Below are 26,780 nucleotides of genomic sequence, written 5' to 3' on the forward strand. Positions count from 1 at the left end.
GAAACTTTTTTACTGACTTGTCTCCTAGAGCAAGGGACATAAAGGAAAGAATAAACAAATGGGACCTCATCAAAATAAAAAGCTTTTGCACAGCTAAAGAAAACAGTATCAAAATTAAAAGAGAACCAACTGTATGGGAAAACATATTTGCCAATGATACCTCAGACAAGGTTTTAGTCTCCAAAATATATAAAGAACTTACACGACTCCACTCTAAGAAGACAAGTAACCCAATTAAAAAATGGGCAAAGGACTTGAACAGACACTTCTCCAAGGAGGACATACAGAAAATCCAAAGACACATGAAATGATGCTCAATATCGCTAGCCATCAGAGAGATGCAGATTAAAACCACAAACCACAATGAGATACCACTTCACACCAGTCAGAATGGCCATCATAAACAAAGCAACAAACAAGTGTTGGAGAGGCTGTGGAGAAAGGGGGTCCCTAGTGCACTGTTGGTGGGACTGCAGACTGGTACAACCACTATGGAAAGCAGTTTGGAACTTCCTCAGAAAACTAAAAATGGATCTGCCTTTTGACCCGGCAATTCCACTGCTGGGACTCTATCCTAAGAATACTAAAACACCAATTCAAAAGAACCTATGCACCCCAATGTTCATAGTAGCACAATTTACAATAGCTAGGTGCTGGAAGCAACCTAGATACCCATCAGTAAATGAATGGATCAAAAAACGATGGTACATTTACACAATGGAATTCTATGCAGCAGAAAGAAAGAAGGAGCTCCTACCCTTTGCAACAGCATGGATGGAGCTGGAAAGCATTATGCTAAGCGAAACAAGCCAGACAGTGAAAGGCAAATACCACATGATATCACCTTTAACAGGAATCTAAACAACAAAACAAAACAAAACAAAAACTAGCAAAATATAACCAAAGACACTGAAATAGGGGATAGTCTGACAGTGACCAGAGGGGAGAGAAGAGGGAATTTCAGGGGGGAATGGGTAGGGTTCACAGGAACAAATTTAAAGGACACATGGACAAAAACTAGGGGTGGGGGGTAATGGGGGGAAAGGCGGAGGGTTGGGTGGGTGGGCTGGAATGGGAGTAGGGGGGAGAAAACTGTACTTGAACAATGATTAAAAAAAAAAAGAAACAAAAACTTTTGCATGGAATTTGTCTCCTCTGGCCTGTGTATCATTCTCTCTACATTTTAAACCTTTTTAAAATTGTACAGTATGAAACACAAAATAGTATAAAATCGTAAAGCTCAATGATTAAGCAAACACGTGTGGCCCCACGTGAGAAGACAGTGCCTGGACCCCACTCCCCTCCCGCTTCGGTCCCCTCCCCGCTCACCCTTGCTTCCCACCCCCCCAAATCCCCAAATAACTATTATTTTTTTATAAGCATTTCCTTGTTTTTCTTCACCCTTTTACCACTTAAGCAGGTAACTCTCAACACTATAGTTTTGTTTTGATTGCTTTTTGAAGTTTATGTAAATAGAATCAAATGATATGTATTATTTTATGTCTTGACCTTTCCTCAAATCAACATTGTTATTTGTACCACTCATTCATGTTGCTTTGTGTACACATGGGATACGCACTTTTAGTATTGTATTACAGTCCACTGTATAATTACACCACAATTTATTTACTCATTCTACTGTTGGTATCAGTTGAGCTGTTTCCAATTTGAGGCTATTGTATCAAACTGTTAAAAAAGTGACTGTATCAGTGGACACTCCTTTCAGCTGTGTGAGAAGCTGCTGCTGCTTCACACTCTCACAGCACTTGACTGATGCTGTCCATTTTAAAATTCTAGCTATTCTTGTATGTTGTGATAAATTATTGTAGCTTTAATTTGTACTTTCCCAATTACAAATAAATTTAAGTGCTTTTTCATGTTTATTGATCTTATTGGATTTTGCTCTTGCCTGCTTTCTATTTATCATTTGCTGTGTTAGAGCTGACTTGTAGAAACACTGGACAGAAGCCATTTGAAAGTTATTTTTGATGCAAATATATTCTCTCATGTCACTCGCTATTTCACTCTCTTGATGTCTTTTAGTGAACAGGTTTTTTACACTCAGTATGGTGGAATTTAACAATCCTTTTTTAAAATATGAACGTATAGGTTTTGAAATCATTTTCTACGATAAAATCATATATAAGGTGTCTTCTATATTATCTCTTAGCTTTATTGTTTGCCTTATACTTTTACTCTATAACTGATGTGGAATTAATTTTTATGAATGGTGTGAGGCAGTGGCCAAGTTCCTTACATATTACCTTAGCACCATTTATTGAAGACTATTCCTTCCCCGTTGTTTTACAGTGGCACTTTTGTCATAAACTTTTATATTCTTTTACATCCATTTTGGGGCTCTATAGTATTCCATTGGTCTGCCTACCTTGAACGAATGACACACTATCTCAATGAAGATTTATAGTAAGTCTTGGAATCCAATGGGGCAAGCCCGCCTACCTTCTTCTTTAAAAATGGAACTTATTCTTGGCCCTTTCTATTTCCATGTAAATTTTTTTTTTATTTTGAATTTTAGAATCAGATTATCAAGTTACACACACACACACACACACACCCTTACCAGAAATTTTACTGGAACTGTATTAAATCTCTAGATCATATTAGGGAGTACTGAATCTATACAACACTGTCTTCCTATTTATGAACATATTGTATCCCCCCAATTATTTCAGGTTTTTTAAAATAAATACCTGTCTCTTGATAATGTTTTATAGTTTTAAGAAGTCTTCTACATCCTTTGTTAGATTTATTGGTATATATGTGATTTTTTTTACAATGCTAGAAATGCATATATTGTGTGCTTTACATCGTCTTTATCATATATGCAAAAAAATTGACTTTTGAACATTGATCCTATATCCAGATATTTTCCTAATCTTTACTAACTTATCTATAATTATTTTGGATTTTAAAAATTTACATAACTTATCATATTTGAACAATAATTTCCTCCATTCCAATCTTTTTTTTTCCCTTACCACTAACTGAACCTTTTAACAATGTAAAATAAAGGTAATGATAATAAGCACTCTTGTATTTTTCCTGAACCAAATGAAAAATCTTCAATATTTCACAACATGTCTGCTAAGGGTTTTTATTGTTATTGTTTTGTTTTATAGATGCCTTTTTAAAAAATATTTTATTTATTTTTGGAGAAAGGGGAAGGGAGAAAGAGAGGGAGAGAAACATCAATGTGTGGTTGCCTATCACATGTCCCCCACTGGGGACCTGGCCTGCAAACCAGGCATGTACCCTGACTGGGAATTGAACCGTTAACCCTTTGGTTCGCAGGCTCGCACTCAATCCACTAAGCCACACGAGCCAGTGCTTATGTAGTAATGTTTAAATAATTGTACATTGTTACCCATAGGTATTGTCCACTTTATGCAACCTTAAGTGCCTCAGGACCTATAGATTAAAAATGGCCACAAATTCTTTGCAACTCTTTAATCCCTTATCTCCATATTCCTTGAATATGAGCTGATCTCGTGGTTTGTTTTGGCAATATTATCTGGTGGAAGTGACACTGTATGACTTCTAAGTCTAGGCCTCACAAAAAACCTCAGTTCCTCAGCTCTTTTAGGACCCTTCCACAGACTAGCTCAGATGGCATCCTGGAGATACAGTGTCCAGTCAATATCCAGAACAAACTGCCAGACACATAAATGAGTTCCTCTTAGATTATTCAGCTCCAGCCCAGACAGCTGTGGCCATGTGAGTGGCCTTAGGAAGATAAGCAGATGAAGGGCTCAGCTGATTAGAGCCCAAAATGCTGGCCCACAGAATCATAAACAAGTGAAATGGTAGTTTTGCGCCACCAAGATTTGGTGTGGTTTATTATCCTTTGGGAGAGAAGGTATAGCACAAAAACCCCCTTCTAAAGAAATGAAATTATTTTGGCATAAAGTAAAACTAATGAGTTGTATTATTTTTTACCTTCAATTAAATCAAACCTGCCAACCTGATTATAACTGCTGGTTTGGTATTTGATCTAAAAGCAGCCACGTAAGACATAAAACAAACAAAAAACAAAAACAAACAAAAAAACCCCCTACCACCTACAAAGTGATGCAGCACAAAAGTCTGCCCCAATGGACAACCCCATGGAAGATAGTGACAAACTGAAATCCTTTACTAGGTAAAATGAATGCAATATAAACACTGAAATCCTGGTCACTAAAACTGCTACCGCATCATGAACAACCTGATGTAAACCCTTATCCAGTAAGCACTAGGACCCGGGGGGGTGTATGTCTACTTGGCCTCCTTCCCTACTCTGGAGTGAACCTCCACTGCCTAAGGAAATCTGGGCATTTCTTATCTTTACAATCTGAATGGTTCTTAAACATTTATAAAAGATTTCTAAGTAATCTCATTTGAGAAGCAACATGGCATAGTGGACAGAGCACAGACTTTGGGTCAGGGAGACCTAAGTTCAATAATGCTATACGTGATCATTAACAGTTATTTTAAGGGTTAGAAATGAGAAATACATGTAAGTTGAGTCTCTAGAAAGTGAAAGCATTCCAATAAATTCTATTTTTTATCATTTAGTAAGATTTATTAAAGGAACTTGATCTTACCGGTTGGCTTTTCTCATGTAACAAACGGCCTCAAAAATTAGTAGCTTAAAATAACCAATTCTGAGTCAGCAACTAGGCTAGGCTCAGCTGGGCACTTCTACTGAGTGCGGCCAGCCTCACCCATGTGCCCATGGACAGCTGCCAGGAAGACAGGACTGGCTGGTCTAAGATGGCTCAGCTGGGGTGGCTTCTTTCTTTCTAAATAGTCTTCCATCATCTACCTGGCTAGCCTAGACTAGATTACATGTGGAAACATGTAAAGTCAGTTAAGACCCAGTATGAAAACTCACAAAATATCACTTCCACTGAGTTTACTGCCTAAAGCACATTACAAGGCAAACTAAGTCTTAAAGGATGGAGGAACAGAGGAACAGCATCAAGGAGGTGCTTATTGTGGTCATTTTTTGCAAATCACCACAGATGTATATATTTGATATTGTGTTAATGTCTTTTAGGAAAATGTAACCCTTAGTAAGTGCTAGGTACTTTGCTAAATGCTACATAGGTGTAGATGTGTATATTTTTATGTATTTAATCATTACATGAAATCATTGCAAAAAGTGCTTAGAAAAATAGGCTATAGCTATTTGACATGTGAGGAAATTCAAGATCAGGGAGCAAGTAACTAGTCCAAAATAATATTATATAAATAGCAGAGTCAAAATTGAAAATCAGGTTTTCTAGGTCTGGTCCTGTCTAGCTCAATGTTTTCTCCACTGGTGACATCCTAAGCTATTAAGGATATTGACTGCAAGATCCTAGTGGTCCTATAACATTTCCAAAAAGCAGCCTCTAAATAACATCACATAGCAAAACATTTTATCTCATAAGCTGAGATGTAAGTTTTACAATCTATTAGCTTAACACATTACATGTGGTCAACTTTAAAAAAAAGCAGTTTACATGGCAAAGGAATTATCCTATTTCAGTTTGTTTCTGGGAAACTTCATTTTTCTTTCAAAGAGAAGAATTCAGGCCCTGGCAAATACCTAAGGCTCCACCCTTACTACATAACAGGAGCACCGAGACAAAGAAGTATGGCCCAAATGAAAAAAACAGATCAAAACTCTAGAAAAAGAACTAAGTGATGAAGAGATAGCCAACCTATCAGATGATCAAAACACTGGTAATCAGGATGCTCACAGAACTGGCTGAGGATGGCTGAGAAATAGAGGAAGAAGTGAAGGCTGTACAAAGTGAAATAAAGGAAAATGTACAGGGAAACAATAGTGGTGGGAAGGAAACCTGGACTCATATCAACGGTTTGGAGTAGACTGAAGAAATAAGCATCCAACTGGAACAGAATGAAGAAACAAGAATTCAAAAAAAGGAGAAGCTTAGGAACCTCCAGGACAACTTTAAATATTCCAACATCTGAATCATAGTGGTGCCAGAAGGCAAAGAGGAAGAGCAAGAAATTGAAAACTTAGTTGAGCAAATAATGAAAAACTTCCCCAATCTGGCAAAGGAAATAGACTTCCAGGAAGTCTAAGAAGTCAGAAATTCCCAAAGAGCTTAGGCCCAAGGAACACACACCAAGGCACATCATAATTACATTATCCAAGATTAAAGGTAAGAAGAGAATCTTAAAAGCAGCAAGAGAAAAGGAGACAGTTACCTACAAAGGAGTTCCCATAAGACTATCACCTGATTTCTCAAAAGAGACCTTGTAGGCAAGAAGGGGCTGGAAAGAAGTATTCCAAATCATGAAAGGCAAGGACCTACATTCAAGATTACTCCCTCCAGCAAAGCTATCATTTAGAATGGAAGGGTAGATAAAGGGCTTCCCAGATAAGGTCAAGTTAAAAGAGTTCATCATCACCAAGCCCTTATTAAATGAAATGTTAAAGAGACTTATCTAAAGAAAAAGAAGATCAAAACTATGAATACTAAAATGACAAACTCAACTATCAACAACTGAATCTAAAACAAACAAAAAAACTAAGCAAACACCTAGAACAGGAAGAGAATCACGGAAATGGAGATCACATGGGGGGTTATCGGAGGAAAAGAGTTGGGGGGAGAACGAGGGAAAAGGTACAGGGAATAAGAAGCATAATAGGTAGGTACAAGATAGACAGGGGGAGGTTAAGAACAGCACTGGAAATGGAGAAGCCAAAGAACTTATATGTACAACCCATGGACATGAACTAAGTGGGGGAATGGAGGTGGGTGGGGGTGCAAGGTGGAGGAGAATAAACAGGGGAAAATGGAACAACTGTAATAGCATAATCAAAAAGAATTTTTAAAAAGGCAGAGGGGGGAAAAGGGGAGAGGGGTAGGGGGAAAAGGCAGAAAACTGTACTTGAAAAAAAAAACAATAAAAAATATTTCAAATTAGCCTGGCTGGCATAGCTCAGTGGATTGAGCATTTCTACTGAATGCCTATTGCCTATGCCAGTCACTGTATTAAATACTGAAGATACATCATGATAATCTACTCTCATAAACATTAATTTTCCCCCCATATTAAGATGCCCTCCTTAAAATCTCTGGGCTCCATGGAAGTATATTCCATTTTACATTCAAACCCTGAAAGAGTAAGTACAAGTTCAACAAACTGAGTCACCTATTAACAGATATTCACAACTATGCATTTAATTACTGAAATCAGAGCCTATCAATCATTCTTGACTCCTCCCTCTACTCATCACCCACATCTTTCATTCCACTTGGTTGATCCTACCTTCAAAATATGTAACTAGTCCACCCACTACTCTCCACCTCCTTTAACACTACCTTGGATCAAGTCCCATCATGTCTTGCTCAGACTAGAAATGACACCCATTTGGTCTCCCTATGTTCATTCTTGCCTTGTTAGAGGAGCCACTGATATTGTTAAAATGAGTTTGATTGCACTTTCTCTGGCTTAAAACCCTTCACAATAGCTTTCTATCCTAAATGTAATCCCTTCACTGCAGCCTCTAAGGCCTTGTTTACCTTTCAATCCCTCCTGAGCCCTTCCTCTGTTGCTCCAGTCACACTACCCTCTTTCCCGTCACACCAAGCTCTTTATTGCTGTAGGACCATTGTATGCACTTTTTAAAAAAATTTAATCTTTATTGTATGTTTTTCCATTACCATTTAGTCGCTGTATATCCTCTTCCCCTCCCTCAGCAATCACCACATTGGTGTCCATGTCCATGAGTCCTTTTCTCCCTTTTGCTCATCTCTCCGCCCCCTCACACCACTAGCTGTTATCCTGCTCTCCATCTATGAGCCTCTCTCCATTTTCCTTGTTCGGTCAGTTTGTTCATTAGATTCCAAATATGAGTGAAATCATATGGTACTTGTATTTCTCTGATTGGCTCATTTCACTTAGCATAATGTTCTCTAGGTCCATCCATACTGTTGCAAAGGATAAAACTTTCTTCTTTCTTAAGGCCGAGCAGTATTCCATTGTGTAAAAGTCCCATAGTTGTTTTATCCACTCATCTACTGATGGACACTCAAGATGCTTCCATATCTTGTCAACTGTAAATAATGCTGCAATGAACTTAGGGGTGCTTATGTTCTTTTGAATTAGTGTATTGAGTTCCTTTGGCTATAATCCCAGAAGAGGCACCATGGGGTCAAAGATAGATCCATTTTTAATTTTTGAGGTATCTCTGTGCTGCTTTTCACAGTGGTTGCACCAGTCTGCATTCCTACCAACGATGTAAAAGGGTTCACCTTTCTCTACATCCTTGCCAGTACTTGGCGGTTGTTGATGTATCAATGATAGCCATTCTGACAGGTGTGAGATGGTATCTCATTGTGGTTTTAATTTGGATCTCTCTGATGATCAGTGACATTGAGCATCTTTTCCTGTGTCTATTGGCCATCTGTATGTCCTCTTTGGAGAAGTATCTATGCAAGTCCTTTGCCCATTTTTTAATTGGGTCGTGGTTTTTTTGGGGTGTTGTTTTTTAAGTACTTTATATATTTTGGATATTAAGCCCTTATCAGATGTATTGGCAAAATGTTCTCCCATTCTATGAGTTGTCTTCTTATTTTATTGGTGGTTTCCTTTGCTGTTCGAAAGCAATTTAGTCTGATGTAGTCCCATTTATTTATTTTTTTCTTTTGTTTCCCTTAACTGAGGAGATATATCAGATAAAAAATTGCTATGAGCAATGTCTAAGATTTTGTTGCCTATGTTTTCTTCTATGATTTTCATAGCTTCAGGTGTAAGACTTAAGCCTTTGATCCCTTTTGAATTTATTCTTGTGTGGGGTGTACGGTGGTGTGATTTCATTGTTCTGCATGTATCTGTCCAATTTTCCCAACACCATTTATTGAATAAACTGTCTTTAGCCCATTGTATGTGCTTGCTTCCTTTGTCGAATATTAATTGAATATAAAGGGATGGGTTTATTTCTAGGCTCTCTATTCTGTCCCATTTATCTGTTTTTTTTTTTTTATGCCAGTACCATGCTGTACTAGGGCCTTAGAGTATAGTTTCATAATAGGTAGCATGATTCCTCCAACTTTGTTCTTCTTTCTCAGTATCACTGTTGCTATGCACAGCCTTTTGTGGTTCCATATAAACTTTTGAAATATTTGTTCTAGTCCTGTGAAATGCATCATTGAAATCTTGATAGGAATTATGTTGAATCTACAGATTGCTTTGGGGAGTATGGGCATTTTAATGATGTTAATTCTTCCTATCCATGACACAGTATGTGCTACCACGTATTTATATCTTCTTCTATTTCTTTCTTCAATGACTTATAATTTTCCAAGTACTCGTCCTTTACATCCTTGGTCAGTGTTATTCCTAAGTATTGTATTACTTTTTTTAGTAATTGTGAATGGAATTGTTTCCTTAATTTCCATTAGTTCATATAAAAATGCAACTGACTTCTGGATATTAATTTTGTATCCTGCTACTTTGCTGAGTTCATTTGTCAGTTCTAGATGTAAAACTGTATTTGCAGATGACATGATCCTGTACATGGGGAACCCCGAAGATTCCACCAAGAAAGCACTCTTTCCTCTTGGCATCACTGGTTCAGTTTTCTTTCTCAAGGCTCAGAAAGGCCTCTCCTAACTCCTCTTACAGAGATCCCCTTGTTATCCTATTCTATTGTCCATTTTTGTTTCCTTCATAGTAGGCTTTCAATTTATAAGTACATATTTACTTGTCTGTTATATCTTTCCTATTAGGCTGTAAGTTCCATGAGAGTAAAAACTGTTTCATTCATTACTGTCCCAACATTTAGCATACTGCTTGCAACATAGTAAGTGTTCAATAAATACTTTCCAAAATAACCAGTATGGTACCATACTGGTTTATTCTCCAACAACAGCAGAGAGTGAAAGAAGGATAAACAAAACTAAATTTATCACAAGGAATGAAAATGAAAAGGCCTCCAGGGTCAACACCCAACATGAAAATAAAATATTACCTAAAAATGAGTACCTGTGGAGACAATTGTATTCGAACATTAATTTAAAAAATTTAAAAAGAAATGAGTATCGGTTAACAGTACATTAGATTATTAATTATCCGACGAATAAAATCTAGTTCTTATGTGCCTGGGGCACCTAGGGTTAGTAGTCTGATACTTGGAAACACAGAGATAATCATATCGCTGCTAGTGTGACTTTTCACAATATGGTCCCCACCCCACTGCTTCTATTTCTCTACAGAAGAAATACCATGCTGAAATATATAGAAATAGAATTTATACACTAATTTCTAAATACAGTACAGTGTAGTTCCAAAGACACATAAAAGAAATAACTGTATTAAAACAGATTTTTAAATAATGATGTCTGCAGAGAGAATTTCTAAGATCAGTTATTTTAATGTAGAATAACATGTCTGTATGGCATATAATTAGCATAATAATCTAAAAACTTAGGTAGCTCACTAATTTTAAAAATTATATTGGGTAGTAGTTAGCATCAAATGAAGTGTTTCCCCAACTATATTCAGAAACAACACACCTGTCTTTTAATATTGTGAAATAATATTTATCGCTATATTACATATTCAATATGTTTCTTGAAGAACATATGAAAAATAGTAACATACATGAAAATAAAAATCATGCCAAAGCCCAACAACCAAAGAGAATACTAGTTAACATTTTATTCAGCAAATAACTATATTTTAGATCAACTACTGTATTATGTAGATACACTCTTAAAGAAAACCTAATTCTCTGAATGTATTAGGTATCTACCATCCAATTATAGACTAATGGTCATGCTATTCTCTCTTCAAAGGGCAAACCCAGTGGTGGTCACTGTTATTAGCCAAAAAGTTCCCTCTTTAGTGGAACACTCACAGATTACTTTGTTCCTTCTCTTATACTACTTGTATGGCACTTACATTACAGTGCCTCATCAGGGGCCAACACATGTCTTGTCTCCCTCACTAGGATCTGAGATGATGATTTGGGCAGTTCCCAGACCTCCCCACAATTGTATACTTCCCACACTGTATACAGAAACTTATGGTCGATTCAGTAATATTTTTTTTACACCTACTACCTGTCAGTCGTTAAGCGAGGAGACACAGAGATGAGCAATAAGTTTCCACTTCTGCTCTCATGTAGCTTACAATCTTTTAGAAGAAAAGCGACATTATTTAGTGTAAATGACTCTAAGTCCAAATACCCTTTTTCTGAAACCCTTGGGGACAAATACATTTCAGCATTTACAATTTCTCAGATTTTAGAAAAGTAAATGTACTGTATATTTAGTAACCTACTCAGCAAGATCTAGGTTAGCACCCTATAATCAAACATTATTATTTCTATAGTGAAATATATGAATATTTATACTTACTAAGCATTAATAAAGACCATAAATAGTCCCACATCAGTTCAAGTCAGATTTTATCACTGTATTGGTTTCCAACTGTTGCTGTTAACAAATTACCACAACTTAGTGGCTTACACACGAATCTGTCTTACAGTTCTGGAAGTTATACGTCTCACTGGGGCAAGGCCACACTATCTACACAACTGGGGTCCTTTCTAGAGGACCTGTGGGAGAATCTGTTCTTTTCTTTTTCTAGCTTCAAGAAGCTGTTTGCATTCCTAGGCTCCTGGCCTTGCGTCTTCAGAACCATTAATCCATCACTCAGACCTCTGCTTGTGCCTTCACACCCTCTCTGACTCTCTTGCCTCCCTCTTTCCCATAAAGGGCCCTTGTGATTGCACTGAGCATGTCTGGATAATCCAGGCTAACCTACCTCAAGATTCTTAATTTAATCACACCTGCAAAGTCCCTTTTGCCAAGAAAGGTAACATTCACAGGTTCCAGGGATTAAGAAATGGACATCTTTGGCAGCGAGTAGAGGAGGACATTATTCTGCCCACTGGAGCCATCAAATGAGATTAAAACAAAACAAAACAAAACAAAACAAAACAACTTTGGAGTCATATCCAGGTGGCTATGACTCCAAAGTTCAAACGAGCATGAGATCTTAGTGACAAAATGTCAAATCCTTAATCTGAAAGCTGGACAAATTAATTAGTAAATTAGATTAATTAATTCTAATAGTAGTTAATATTAGAATTATTAGATAAATACTCTAAAGCAAACACTAAAATTTCACTAGTCACAGGTATTAAGCCAACAAATAAGACAAAATGGAATCATTACAAAGAAAACTACTAAATCTAAGACAAAAAAGGAAATAAAAGGGATTGATGAACATTAAGGCAAAAAGAAAACAAGTAGCAAAATGATTTAAACACTACTGTATCAGTCATCACATCAATCACAAAGGACCTGAACATTCCAATTAAAAGGAATATTATAAACAATTTATGCGAACGAATTAAACATAAATGAAATGGACAAATTCCATTAAAGACACAACTACTAAAGCTTACTCAAGAAGAAATATATTCCCCTTTGAAAAAGAAAAACAATGTTAGAAAATTTATACTACCTGACTTGAGTACTCATTAGAAAGCTATATTATTCAAGGTAGTATGGTATTCTTGTGAAGGCAGACAAATACATAGTCAATGGAACAGAAGGAAGTGTCCAGAAGTTGACGTAGGTGCAAAAACAACTGAATAGAGAAATGATATTTTCTTACAGTCCTACAACTGGGTCTCTATATTTAAAACAAAAAAACAAAAAAACAAAAAAACAAAAAAAAACCAACCTTGATCCTTACCTCAAACCATGTACAAACGGGGCATAGAACTAAATGGAGAACATAAAACTTCTAGCAGAAAACTGAAAGTCTTTATGACCTTGGATAAGGCAAAAATTTCTTAGATATAACACCAAAAGAAATCTGTAAAAGAAAAAAAATACTAAACTGGAATTCAACAAAATTAAGAATTCTTGGTGAAGGGAATGAAAAGACAATCCACAGGTTGAGAGAAAGTATTTGCAAGTAACCCATATGATAAACCACACATATGTAAATTGAAGAACCCTTAAAATTAAAAAAGAAACAACCCATTAAATAATGATCAAAGATTTGAACCCATACTTCACAAAAGAAAATATACAAATGGCATATGAAAAGGGGACTGACATCATTAGTCTTTAGGGAAATACAAATGAAAGCCACAATAAGATACTACTACAAACCTATGGTAACAGCTAAAATTAGAATCACAAGGATGTGGAACAAACGAACTCGTACCTTGCCTGTAGAAATATAAAATGACAGTGCCACTTTGAATAACACTTTGGCGCTTTCTTATGAAGTTAAACATATGCCTATTGTATGATCTAGCCATTCCACTTCTAGGTATCACTCAGGAAAAATAAAAGCACGTGTCCAAAAATTGTCTTGTACATGAATGCTCACAGCAACTTTATTTGTAATAGCCAAAACCTAAAACCACCCAAACGTTCACCAACAGATGAATGAATAACCAACTGTTATCCACTGGAATATTACTCATACAATAGAATGGTACTCAGTAAGAAAATGAACTAATGATGTATGGAACAACATGGGTAAATTAAAATCATTATGCCGAGTGAAAGAAGCCAAACATAAAAGAGTATATACTGTATGATTCTATATAAAGTTCTAAAAAATGCTAACTAACCTATAGTGACAGAAAGTCGATTAGTCCTTGCCCAGAATGGGTGTTGGGGTTGGTGGAAGGAGCAGAAAGAGGTAGGATACGGGGAACACAAAGAAAAACTATGAAATTGTGGGGAGGAGGGTGTTCATTATCTTGGTTGTTCTGATGGTCTTATAATGAATCCATAAATCAAAACTTACCCAATTGTACAATATATCATTTGGCAATTATATTTCAATAAAGTTCTCAAAAACCTATCTAATCAAATAGAATTAACTATATATTCCATTACTGTTTATCATGCTAAAAATGCTTATTATTTCCTACCAACTATTAACAACAATACATGATTTAAATTTATAATAGTAATATAAGACATCAACTTCAAATGTGCAAGAGGGTATGATTTTTCAACAATATCTCTAGAAACATGTATGCAAAAAACTTGAAGACTAATGGATTACAACAGTGCAAGCTTAGACAAACTCAGGTAAATGAGTGAGCTTTACTACCTTCTATCAATATATTACAATCCTATTTTTGACTTGAAAATAAATGTAGTTACCACAATGGAAAAGCGAGTGTGACTTTATCAATCCCCATCCCATCACTAAAAATAATCTACAACTATAAAATAGTAGATGGGTTAGGTCACTAGGCATGTATATTTGCCTATGTCAAAGTCAGTATTTCCCCACCGAAACCATTTCACATGGTGGCACAGTTCCAAACCGGTTCCCAAACCCTATTTAAGCAGTAGGGGTTAATTATCCCTTCTTTCTTCTGCATCACTGTTTTCTGCCACTGGATCATTGCCATCAGCATAGACGCACGCTATAATTTTATCCATCTTAAAAACACAAAACATCAACAACAAAAGCAAACCTCTCTTCATCCCACTTCTCCCTCCAGCGCCCCCATCCCAACACACACTCTGATTTCTCTGCTCTTTATGGCAAAATTCCTTGAATGAGTTCTCTGATTTCTCTCCTCCAATTCCCACGTAAATCTGTCCCATTCGGGCTTTCATTTCCAGCGCTATACCAAACCACCTCACCACGGTCAGCTACTGCTATACCCAGTAAGTTAACTGTCAGGCCTTCTTTTAATGTCTCAACAGCATCTGACACAGTGAGTTGTTCACTCCTTGAAATCACTTCCTTAATTTGGCTTTCGGAAGACCTCAAATTCCTGGCATTCCTCCTTATCTTCTTTACCTGTAAATCTTGGAGTATTCTAAGACTTAGTGCTTGGACCTTTTAAAAAAATTTTTATCCATATTCACTTCATTAGTGATTTCACATTAAAATTTCTTAAAATGAGATATCCATCTACATCTAACTTAACGAACTTGTATGGTTCACTGTCATCCTTAAATAAAGTCAATTATAGATAATTCTACCATTATTTGGGGAGGCAGCTGCAGATAAAAAACAGACTCAAATAGAAACAAAGAAGAAAATTAAGTGAAAATTTTCAATAGACAGCACCATCTTTCTTGAAGTTCAAAATTCCTAGTATAGGGAGTCACTTAAAAGTTAAAAATAATAAAGCTAAACTGATAAATACCAAAACAAATAGTTTTTATTCTACTCATTTATTACACTAAAAACATTTAAATATCACATTAAATATTTCATTAAAACATAAATCAGAGCCTTAACTATGGTCCTGGTCCCGTGGCACTATAACAGTAATATCTTGTATTAATACAGACTTGATTAAAAAGCTTTTTATAGCAATCACCTCATTTTACCCTAAAAAAGGACTCCATAAGGATATTACAGAAAATACTATTTTAACCAGCAGTTTCATGACTTCTCACATAACAGACTTAATAAGCAAATTTAATGAATTTAAAATTAGCTGAAAAACTCTTAAATCCATCCCTATTATGAGAAATATGTTTTAAAATTCATGTTCAACTGATGACAGGTCATTAATGTCACCTTTCCATACTTAGTGTAACACTACAAAAGAAATTTACGTTTTCTTTTGAATGCTAATGGATGGAACTAAGTTCTTTACATACACATCCTTTAAAAGATATACTTTATTTATTTCCATGACTAGACTGACAATGAAAATGATGCTTCTTTATGATATTAACACTGAACAGGTACACAGCTTTTGGCTGCCTCTATCACAATGAAAGGCTTATTTTTGCAAGTTAGAAAGAAAATACATTTATAATTAAGCACCCACTAATGCATAACCCTTTCTTCCTTCTAAGATTCCTACCTCAAATGATGTGGCCTGTACTGCACACTAAACCCAGTGTCAGAAGCATGGGGACTAGCACAAGGCTTTCTAAAGCGTACTCGACCTCTCCTGAGGGTTCCCACTGTCAGTAAGTACTTCCAGTCCTGAAGTCTGAGTAGCACCTTCCCTTCTACAACTAAGCACATCAAGTATCTTGTACACTCTTAAAAGTTCTACCTCTATGAATTCCATCTCTAAAACATCCCCTTCAGACCTAGTCTTCTAGCCAACTTCTCATTATAAAATTTCTTTGTCCTTACCAAGTTCCTTTATGTAATCCTTTTATTCTCCTCTATTTTCAAAACCATCAACATATTTTTGCCTTTGCTTCCCTTCCCTTCCAACTAACATTTCATATTCCTCTTCAAAGGAGAACCGCCCCAAAGCTCACACGCTGGTGCCAAGAGAGCAGTCAAATCAGAATGCAGCACATTATCTCTTCTCCAATCACACGTCCTGCATCCTCTCTGGCTCTCCTTAATTCCCACTCGGTAACTATGAAGCCAGAAATCGACAGTGTTGTTATGTCCCAGTTCTTTCTATACTCTATTTATGCATAAACCCCTCTATTTCCAGAATCTTCAACTGTCACCTCTACAGTACTTAACACAAACAACCCTAACTAACATCCTTGTGAACATTTAGCCCTGTGCTAGCAGTCTGCCAGACAGCAACACAGCACTGTTTCATTAACCCCGAGTCAACATATCCAAAATCAAATTCATGATCCAAGACTTCCCGCTTTTTCCCAAAAGAAAACGGACCCATTCTTTGGACTTGTCTATTCCTAGTGACAGCAACAAATCAGTTACTACCACCACAACAAAACCCTCTAAAAACCTAAAAAGTCTAGACCCTGGTTGCATTGCTCAGTTGGTTAGAGCATGGTCCCCATAGGCTAAGGTTTCGCTCCAATCTCATCAGGGCACACACAGGAAGCAACCAATGATCGCATAAACAGTGGAATAACAAATCAATATCTGCCTATCTATCTTTCTGTCTGTCTCTCCCCTCCTCTCTACACAATCAATTTTTTAAAAAAATCCTAAAAAGCTTTCAAGACTAAGCATTTGAAAAAAAGATAAAGACTACCATCTTTTCAGAGGTAGATCCAGAAAGGAGAAATTCCCTGACAATAATGAGCAGTAATATGAGAACAGAAAAAATGAACCCTCAGGAAAAAAAGGGGGGCAGGAGAGGGGGAGTTATACTGAGCTTCTAAGTGCCTTTGAATTTTATTTGTAACTGAAAAGAACCACAGAGGTCATCTACTTCAACGTCCTCATTTTACAACCCAGAAAACCAGAGACCTTGCTTGGGAGGTAAAACGACTTGTCCAACATTACACAGAAGATCCTAGCTCCTTCCAGTTTCCCTCATCCTCTGGTCACTGCCCCAGAAGACGTAAGGCTGCACCACTGCCTGAAGGAGATCCCCCTCTTCTCCAGGCCCAGTGGGTGTCACAGGCCAAGTTCCTAATAATGTTGTCAGGTCTAACACAAGAGAAACGTATTCCTAGCATTTCAAGATCGATTCTGAATTGATTTTCCCACAGAAACATTGTTTTACCAGTATTACAGATATTTTCAACGTTATATTTATACTAATTATCAATATAAGCTTTAAATTCTCTAATATTACTATTAGCCTAATTCTCTAATTACAGTATATTATGGGTTAACTTGGTGGGTTGGTTGTGAATGTCGCCACTAGGCTTCTTGTTTATGAGAAAGTTGCAAGTTCTAAATCATTTTATAAGTTTTGAAGTATAATCAATCCCATTCTATGTTAGCAACTATCAATAAATAGAGACTCAAAATTATAAACTGAATGTGATAAACTAAAAACATTTTAGAAAAAGCTTCATTTCATACAAAGCTCTACCTCAGTTATTTTTAAAGTTAGGTAGTTTGGTACATTTAGCCTATGACATAATTTACATACATGTTTTTGTTGATATTTCACTGGAAAATGAAAGTCAAAAAGAATCAAACACATGTTTATACTCATTTAGAAAAACAAAGAAAATATACATTTTCATGAAGTAAGCAATAAGAGGTAAGAAGAAAATTATTATCATTTCATAAAGGGTTGACAATGTATACATTATGTAGGTGTACAGCTAGTTCCAAATATGTAAAGGAATTATACATCTGAAGAGATAAATGAAATTCAAAGAACCCCCAAACACATTTTTCTCTCGATATAAAGCTGTATGTTTCATGAATTAAAATGTTTGATAAATCTACTTTTTAAAATTGCTACTCAGTACATTGAATCAGCAGACGTTCTTCAGCCGTTCATTTGTCCAACAGTAACAAAACTGAGCCCCTCCTGCTTGCTACACTCTCTGCTAATAACTTGGGATTTATGATAGTTAGCATCAAGTCAGTTGCTGCCCTCAAGAAGCCTAAAAAAAATAACAAGCAAACAAACAAACAAAAACCCTCGAGTTAACTCTATGTACTCAAGTGATAATGACAGCTGAATTTCAGTTTATTTAAAAAAATGTAATCAAATTAATTCTTCAAAGAAACCCGATACAACAGTAATTTTAAAGACATTGAATAGTCTTACCTATGTTAGGTGTCCTCACAAAGTAATCAAAAGCACTGTTTTGGAAGAAGTTCTATTAATATACTTTAATAGTAGTTTTGCTATGAAAATTAACTGAGTTAATCCTCCAATAAGGAAATCAAAAGCTACCAGCTACTGTGATGATGAAAATCAAGCATTTGGAAATGGTACCTCAGACTATTCTCAAGATAAAGCAAAATAAATATAGTATTATGCAATAGTCACACACTGCCTCTGTATATACTCACGAACCTGAATAATGAAGCAGCTCCATATCATACCTACAAATGATCACAACTATGTATTTTGGATTTTGTCAGCTACAAGTTCTTTTAATTAAAAAGGCTTTAATGTTTTCTTGAGATTTTATTATTCACAAACTTAAATCAATATTCTACTTATTACCAAATCCTATAACTTTTCCCATCAATACTAACTATACCTATATTTAGATATTACATACAGATATTAACTGTAATACCTATTAAATTATTAAAAACTCTTGATGGATGAGAGACATTCCTGAATTTGGGGCCATACTGTTTCAGAGCAAAATTCAGTATAAATCGGCCATTCTAAAAGGCCATTTTTTCACTGTATTTTACACTGAAACATTTTTCATCATCCATCAGCTAAAACATTTAGAAAATCTTTAAAAGCACTATAAAAACATCTTTACCAAATTTATGCATTCTACTTAGTGGAATAAGTATTTTATCAGTATTTACATATAAGGAAACCAAGGCACAAAGGTGTCCATTTCATAAATTGCAAGGTCATTTCCTAACCAAGCAACTGAACCTATTCCATCAAATTAATTATATTATATGTGCGCCACTTCCAAGTGCCATAAAATAATTACTGTATCTTAAAACACTGCCTCTGCAATGCCTAGGTGCAATTCCGTTTTATCAAGAGGGTTATGGCAACAACCTTAAGCAAGAAAAGCTAGAAAGGGAGGACTACAAAAACAAAAAGAAAACACTTTTGGTAGTGAATCATTTATTTTAAATTAGTAAGATGTAAACAGTTTTTAACATAACAGTTAGTAACCAACAGTTGTTTCTTCTGTTTCAAAAAAAAATTCACCTTTTAGACAGATCATGTAAACTGGAGCTTATTCATCCTTGCAGACGTAAGTTAGAGAAATGAGAAAAATTATATAATAAGTAATCCAATACATGATTACTCCCCAAAAAGAGCTGAATAAAAAATAAAATTTAGATAAATTAGGAAATGATCATTATAGTAGTTAAAACTCCATCTTAAATATTAAATGCTTCCTTCCTTTCGTAACTAAAGGCTGTAATGAGCAATTAAATATTGTTACTAGGAAATAAATACAAAACTTTCCGTATTGAAAACTTGAGAGATTTTGTCACGTATTTCATTCAAATATTCGATACAAATATACTTTTCCTAACTTAGAAACTTAGAGCATGAGAAAAACTACTCCTGAGAGTTCAAAGATTGAAACTGCACTTGTAATTATGATATACTAGTACTATCAACAATTAGAAAAATGAAAGTCACCTACCTACCATACAAATGAAATTCAAGAACATTAAGACGAGTCGATTAAGCAATAAATCAATTACATTAATGGACAGAAATAAAACTTAGCTAATACGTGAATCTAACACCAAATAAAAAATTAAAATATAATCCAAGGATAGGATTAGACCCAGTCGTATTAAAGTAACCGGTCTAGCTGAGGATTAGTTAATTAATCGGCTATAGGACAGGTTGTAAATGTTCAGGTCAGATGAGCTTTCTTTTCATCATTATTCCAGTTCATCATCCGCAAGTGCAAAAGAAGGCGTCAGAGTACCGAAGCTAGGGGGCATGCTGTAGCAAGGGGAAAAGAAAAATGGGAAAGGTGCAATGGATGCTGCATAGTTGAATAATTATCTGGGTGGCACAATGGGCGAGTCCTGCCGACATTGGTGCCCAGTGAGCGGCCCCCTAACTCTCCTCGAGGCAACCCTCGCTAACAGGCGTGAGAAGCGCCTGCCCCGCTTCACCTCGCTCTTCGAGCGAAGAAAGGGATCCCAGCACTTCCTCTACCGTTAGGTCTTTAGGCAGAGACGCGCGGTGCAAACACGCAAACGCATAAGCCTCCTCCTTCACAGAGCCCCGGGCACGTAGCGCGAGCATGGTCTTCTCCGCCAGCGGGTGCTGCAGCCTTCCCCAGACCCGGGAGGCACGGGGGAAACCCGTGGGCGCGAGGCACGGTCGCTCAGGCGGTGGCACCTCAGGTGAGACCTGCAGTCTCCCCGCCTAGAGCAGCCTCCGGCGGGTCTCTGCCACCGAGACCCCGACTCACCCGCCCCTCCATCTGCGCCCAGCCCGGCAAGCGGGTGGGCGGCAGATCAGGAACCCGCGAGTGGGGGTGGGGGCCGTCGCGGGGGAGGCGCGCCCATCCCCGTAACCTTTGCCGGGCAGGAGCTCCGCACATACCTCTCTGTTGTGGCCGGTGTGGAAGAGTTCCTCCCCAGCACCCTCCAACCCTCAAAAAAAAAAAAAACAATTCCTGAGAGACTCGAGCTCACCGAGATATCTTGGGGGGCTCTTACTTTATCCCTTCTTCATGCTTCGGCGTCAGCCGCCGGTGTTCTTCAGCTCCCGGGACTCCCCCTAGAGCCTCCAGGAAAGTCAAGCTCCCTGATGGAACCCGCTCAGAGAAGCGTCCGACGCACCGGGCCGCGGGGAACGCTGCCTACGGCGCCCACCGATCGCCGGACCCACAGTGTGATCGACGCACGAGCGAACAACACCGAGAGCCGCCGCCGCCGCCGCCCCCTAGCCGCCCCCTCCCCGCAAGCACGGCTCCACAACCGGGCGCAGGGACCCGCGCCTAAAACAGGGGGGACCGCTGGACTCTCGCCACCTAATCTCCCATCCTTCCTACGAGCTATTCCCCAACAGTCAAGAGTCTTCCAATTTAAGACTCGTTTTCCTCTTCAGCCTCCAGTGCCTAGGTGCAGCCGTGGTAGGAAACTCAGCCTCCACCCACTCACCCATCAGTGGGGGGGGGGGGATGAGTATCAATCCCCCCCCATCCTGAGGTTTTATGGTATTGCCCAATCCTCTGTTTGGGGGAGGGGGACAGAGGGAACAGTGCTTGGCCAGGGAATGAGGGAAAGTGATAGCCAATTGAATGAATCTCCATTCGGGGGCGGAGTTGAAGAGATGCCTTCCCTCCCCATCCTGCCCCCCTGTCTTCAAACTACACTTCCCATGTGCCTCTCACATCCTGTCGCGCTGCACGCCGGGAGTGCGGAATCCCGCGGCCGCAAGGCATGTATGAACTCGTAGTCTTTAAGCTAGCCAAAAAGGTCCTTAAAGTTATAACCTATTATAATTCTTCCTATTGTCCAAGATAAATTCTCCTAAATCCTCAGTTATATTGTAATTATTTTAATATTAATTAATTTGTTTACAGTGTCATAAATTATGTCTTAGCAAGGGAAGTAAATATTGTGTGTCATGGCAATCTGTTAGGACCTGGGAGCCGCTTCTACTTCCGCCGGGGCCTGGTGTCCACTGTTGTGTTGCAGTCATGTCGGCTGCGATTGCATCTCTGGCTGCTTCGTATGGTTCGGGTTCGGGGTCCGAGTCTGACTCGGACAGTGAGGGCGGACGGTGTCCGCTGCCAACCGCTGACTCCCTCATGCACTTGACTAAATCGCCTTCTGACAAGCCCTCTCTGGCAGTGGCGGTGGACTCGGCTCCGGAGGTGGCAGTTAAGGTAAGCGCTTTTGCCTGTAATGCGATGCGGGAATTGGATTCTGCTCCAAAACCTGGCAGTCGCTTGTCAGGCCCCAGTTACCTTTTCCTCAACGCTAAGAAATAAGATGGTAACGCTTGGAACTCTTCGTCTTCCCACATGCATCTTCCTTGGGAGAAGCCGGGAACTTGATGTTCAGTACAGCCTTCCACTGCACCCCGCCCTCGCCTCCCACCATCAGAAAGCAAGTGGGAAGAGGGAGTGAAAATGAATGGATTAGGATGTGCCCTGGGTACAGCAGGTGTAATCTCAAAACATAAGAAGGGCTAATGCAGGACTTCCCAAACTAGAGCATATGCCTTCACGGGAAGTGAGCAGTGGACTGGCTATGTTTTGTTTTTGAAGTTCGAACTAGATTCCTATAGCAGCTCCACCATTCGTGTGAACTTGGCCAGGCTCTACAACCTCCTCCCTGTGCATTGGCGATAATTTTGAAAGCACTTATCCATATGAGTGGATTATTGTATAAATTAAGAGGAATGATGTAAATAAATCTTTAGCACAAAGCCTGGTATCTAATAAAAGTGGAATAAAAATTAGCTCTTTTGGTTACATAGGTCCGTACAGTGAGAAAAGGACTTGGGTTTAAGGACTGAACGATGCCAATCAAGAGAGGTGATTCGGAGAGAAATTGGGTTATATGGGTAATTTGACAAGTATTTATTAAACATATGTTATTTATCAGAAACTGTTCTAAGGGCTGAAGACACAGAGGCCAACAAGCCAGACATTTTTGCCATTGTGGTGCACACATTCTAGTGGAAGAGGCGGCCAATAAAATGTGAGCAAATAAAGTGGTTACAGATTGGATTGAGTACTGTGAAGCGAAAAAATAGAGTACTGTGACAGAGAATAGTGCAGGCGTAGGACTTCAATAGATTGATCAAGGTAGTACTCTCTGAACAAACAGCTTTGAAGAACAAGCCAGCCATATGCCAACTCTAAAGCAAGAGTTTCCAGGCAAAGGAGACAGCAAGCCTTGAGATTGCAAAGAGTTTAGTGTGTTTAAAGAATGGAGGAAAGGTCAATGTGTCTATAGCCAGAGGAGAACGTCCACCAATTGGTTGTATGGGCCCAGCAGAGCCTAATGGGGGGTGATCAGAAGCTCAAGATGTGAGGGAAGGGATTGTGTAAAAATTCCTTTGTATTTAAGATGTTCTCAAGTCCAGTGTGTGTATCACTTAAGTTTTTATAGGGTTTTTTTAGTGATCTATTGTATTTATGATTTTTTAAATGACTTTATTTATTTCTAGAGAGAGTGAAGACAATGATAATAGCCTTCTAACTGGTTTTTCTACCTTCTCTTTTCTTGTCTGCCAGTTCTATACCCCATTCTTTCCTTCAAAATGCACCGAGAGTGATCTTTCTAATCATTTCCCTGCCCAAGGGCACTGTGTTGCCTAGTAGGTAATTTCTAAGTTCTTTTTTTAAAAAAATATTTTCTATGTTATTTTTTAAGACTTTATTTATTTTTAGAAAGAGGGGAAGGGAGGGAGAGAGAAAAGGAGAGAAACGCCAATTGTCTCTTAAGCACCCACCTCTGGGGACCTGGCCTGCAACTCAAGCCAGTGCCCTAACTGGGAATCGAACCGGCGACACTTTGATTCACAGGCCAGTACTCAATCGGCTGAGCAACACCAGCCAGGGCTAATTTGTAAGTTCTTTATGTAACATACGTGGCCTTCCATTCTCCCAAAAGCTTTATTTTCTTCCTTCATCCTCTCAAGATTTTACGCATACTAGTTTCTCTGCCTAGAAATCCCTTGCTTTGTGCCTTCCCCCTCACCACTGCCTCCCGCCCCCAACCAAACTATACTGTCCTCCAGTCTCCTACACATTTCCTCCTCTGTCTATGTTAGCACCTTTTCAGACATCACTTGTAGCACTTGGCACATTATTGGGATCACTAGCCTTTTGCACCCATTGGACTGTTGTAACAGGAGATTGTTGCATCTATTCACTTTTATATTTCCAATACCTAGTACACAAGACTAGGAAATATATTTGGTGAAGAAATGGAAGAGTAAGTGAAAAAGAAAGTCTTTGGAAAAGCATATACGTTGAGAATCAATGTATATTGATTGGGTGGGGATGAGGGGATGTCTCTAGAACCCACTTAATTCAATCACTTAAGAAAATCCAGGAAAAGAGTTTGCATAAGATACCAGAGCTGGGGCTGACCTCCCAGTGACCTGGGTTCTATGGTAACAGTAAAGGACATTAATCATTACTAGTTTGTGGACTAACATTTGCTTATATGCAGAAAAAAAAGCGGAGGGAAGGCTTACACATAGTAAATATAATGATAGAAAAGCGACCAAGGGAGGAGATGTGAAGCATGCAAATCTACTCATTTGTATTTAACTAATTGTCTTGTGACTAATAGTAAGCATTTTGGCAGGGTGAACTTAATGCATAAAAACATTATGGATTAGTGTTTTTAATTTATTTCCCTGAATATAGGGTTCAGTTCTCAAAGAGGTATACAGGTACTTGTGTTCTGCAGTGTATTACAGTGAGTATTTTCTGGTTAAAAAATGTATTTTAATGCAACATTATCATATTGTGCACTTTGGAAATCATGTAATTAGCCCTGTTGGGTTGTAAGAGTTGCTTACTATTTAACTTTAGAGTTAAAAGCTCCAGGCCCTGACCTGGCAGCTCGATTGGCTGGTGTATGGTCCCAGTACACCAAGGTTGCAGGTTTGATCCCAGGTCAGGGCACATACAGGAAGCAACCAATGAATGCATGGATGGGTGGGACAACAAATTGATGTTTCTCTCTCTTTCCTTCTCTCTCACCGTTTGCCTCTCACTCCCTTCCTCTCTCTCTCAAATCAATAAATAGCAATAATTTAAAAAATGAAGCAGACCTGGCTTTCTCTCATTTCAGTTTATGACTTACTTTTGCCCCAGTATATCCCTTGCTTTAGCATAATCTACTTGAGTAAAGTGAAAATTCTGCCTCTAACTTTGAGCATATTTTAAAATTTCTTCTTGGGTGATCTCTCTCATACTGTGAGCTTCAAATAGGTCACCTTTTCCCACTGCATTTGTTAATAACCAAACCAAAAGGATGACTTTGTATGAATTTCTGTTCTTTTAGACTCCCATTTTAGGAAGTTTACTCATTACCACTCTTTGGGGAAAAAAACTATACTATAAATTGATAAGTAGTTTATAATAATGATTAATATTTGTGTTCTGCATTATAGTTTATAAAGTGCTTTTACATTATTATTATTTTTAATATAGTTTATTGATTATGTTATTACAGTTGTCCCATTTTCTCCCTTCACTCCTCTCCACCCTGCACATGCTTACCCACCCACATTCCCTGCCTTTAGTTCATGTCCATGTGTCATACTTATGTTCTTTAGCTTCTACATTTCCCATACTATTCTTATCTTCCCCCTATTTTCTACCTACCATCTATGCTACTTATTCTCTGTAACTTTTCTCCCTCTTTCCTCCTCCCACTCCCCTGTTGCTAACCCTCCATGTGATCTCCATTTCTGTGGTTCTATTCCTGTTCTAGTTGTTTGTTTAGTTTGTTTTTGTTTTAGGTGTGGTTGTTAATAATTGTGAGTTTGCTGTCATTTTACTGTACATGTTTTTTATCTTGTTTTTCTTAGATAAGTCCCTTAACATTTCATATAATAAGGGCTAACTTGGCCTTATCTAGGAGGTACTTTATCTGCCCTTCCATTCTAAATGATAGCTTGGCTGGATGGAGTAATCTTAAGAGTAGATCCTTCCTTGCCTTTTACGACTCAGAATACTTTTTTCCAGCCCCTTCTTGCCTGCAAGGTTTCTTTTGAGAAACCAGCTGACAGTCTTATGGGAACTCCTTTGTAGGTTACTGTCTCCTTATCTCCTGCTGCTTCTAGGATTCTCTTCTTCATGTTTACCTTGGTTAATGTAATTATGACGTGCCTTGGTGTGTCTTCCTTGGGTCCAACTTTTTTGGGACTCTCTGAGCTTCCTGGACTTTCTGAAAGTCTATTTCCTTGCCAAATTGGGGGAGTTGTCCTTTATTATTGTTCAAATAACTTTTCCACTTGTTGCTCTTCCTCTTCTCCTTCTGGTACCCCTATAATTCAGATGTTGGAACGTTTAAAGATGTCCTGGAGGTTCCTAAGCCTCTCCTCATTTTTTTGGATTCTTGTTTCTTCATTCTTTGCTGTTTGGTTGTTTCTTTCTTCCTTCTGGTCCACTCCATTGATTTGAGTCCCAGTTTTCTTCCCATCAATATTGGTTCCCTGTGTGTTTTTCCTTCATTTCACTTATTGTAGCCTTCATTTTTTTCATCTAATTTGCGACCAAATTCAACCAAATCTGTGAGGATCCTGATCGCCAGTGTTTTGAACTGTGCATCTGATAGATCGGTTGTCTCTTCATTGCTTAGTTGTATTTTTGTGGAGCTTTGATCTGTTCTTTCATTTGGGCCATTTTTTTTGTCTTGATGCACTTGTTATATAGTAAGGGGCGGAGCCTTAGGTATTCACCAGGGCAGGGCAATCCATGTTGCTGTGTTGTGACGCT

General features: G+C 38.1%; 2 protein-coding genes across 4 annotated transcripts in view; one reads left to right on the top strand and one right to left on the bottom strand.

The window, feature by feature from the left end:
* The window catches only part of WASF1 (WASP family member 1), a 43,653-nt gene extending 21,989 nt beyond the window's left edge, over positions 1-21,664 (bottom strand). The window contains exon 1 of one of the 3 annotated variants that reach the window (XM_028510030.2): positions 20,998-21,664. The gene's annotated coding sequence lies outside the window, so the exon portion shown is untranslated. The remainder of the gene's footprint in view (positions 1-20,997) is intronic. The other 2 variants (XM_028510029.2, XM_036024566.1) reach the window with 2 other exon arrangements.
* Positions 21,665-21,947: 283 nt separating this feature from the next.
* Positions 21,948-26,780, top strand: part of CDC40 (cell division cycle 40) — a 52,852-nt gene continuing 48,019 nt past the window's right edge. Inside the window, exon 1 of the mRNA XM_028509962.2 lies at positions 21,948-22,196. Coding sequence (XP_028365763.1) covers positions 22,008-22,196 — 189 coding nt within the window. The 5' untranslated portion in view covers positions 21,948-22,007. The remainder of the gene's footprint in view (positions 22,197-26,780) is intronic.

This window comes from Phyllostomus discolor, chromosome 4, assembly GCF_004126475.2.
Source record: "Phyllostomus discolor isolate MPI-MPIP mPhyDis1 chromosome 4, mPhyDis1.pri.v3, whole genome shotgun sequence".
NCBI classification, from domain to species: Eukaryota; Metazoa; Chordata; class Mammalia; order Chiroptera; family Phyllostomidae; genus Phyllostomus; species Phyllostomus discolor.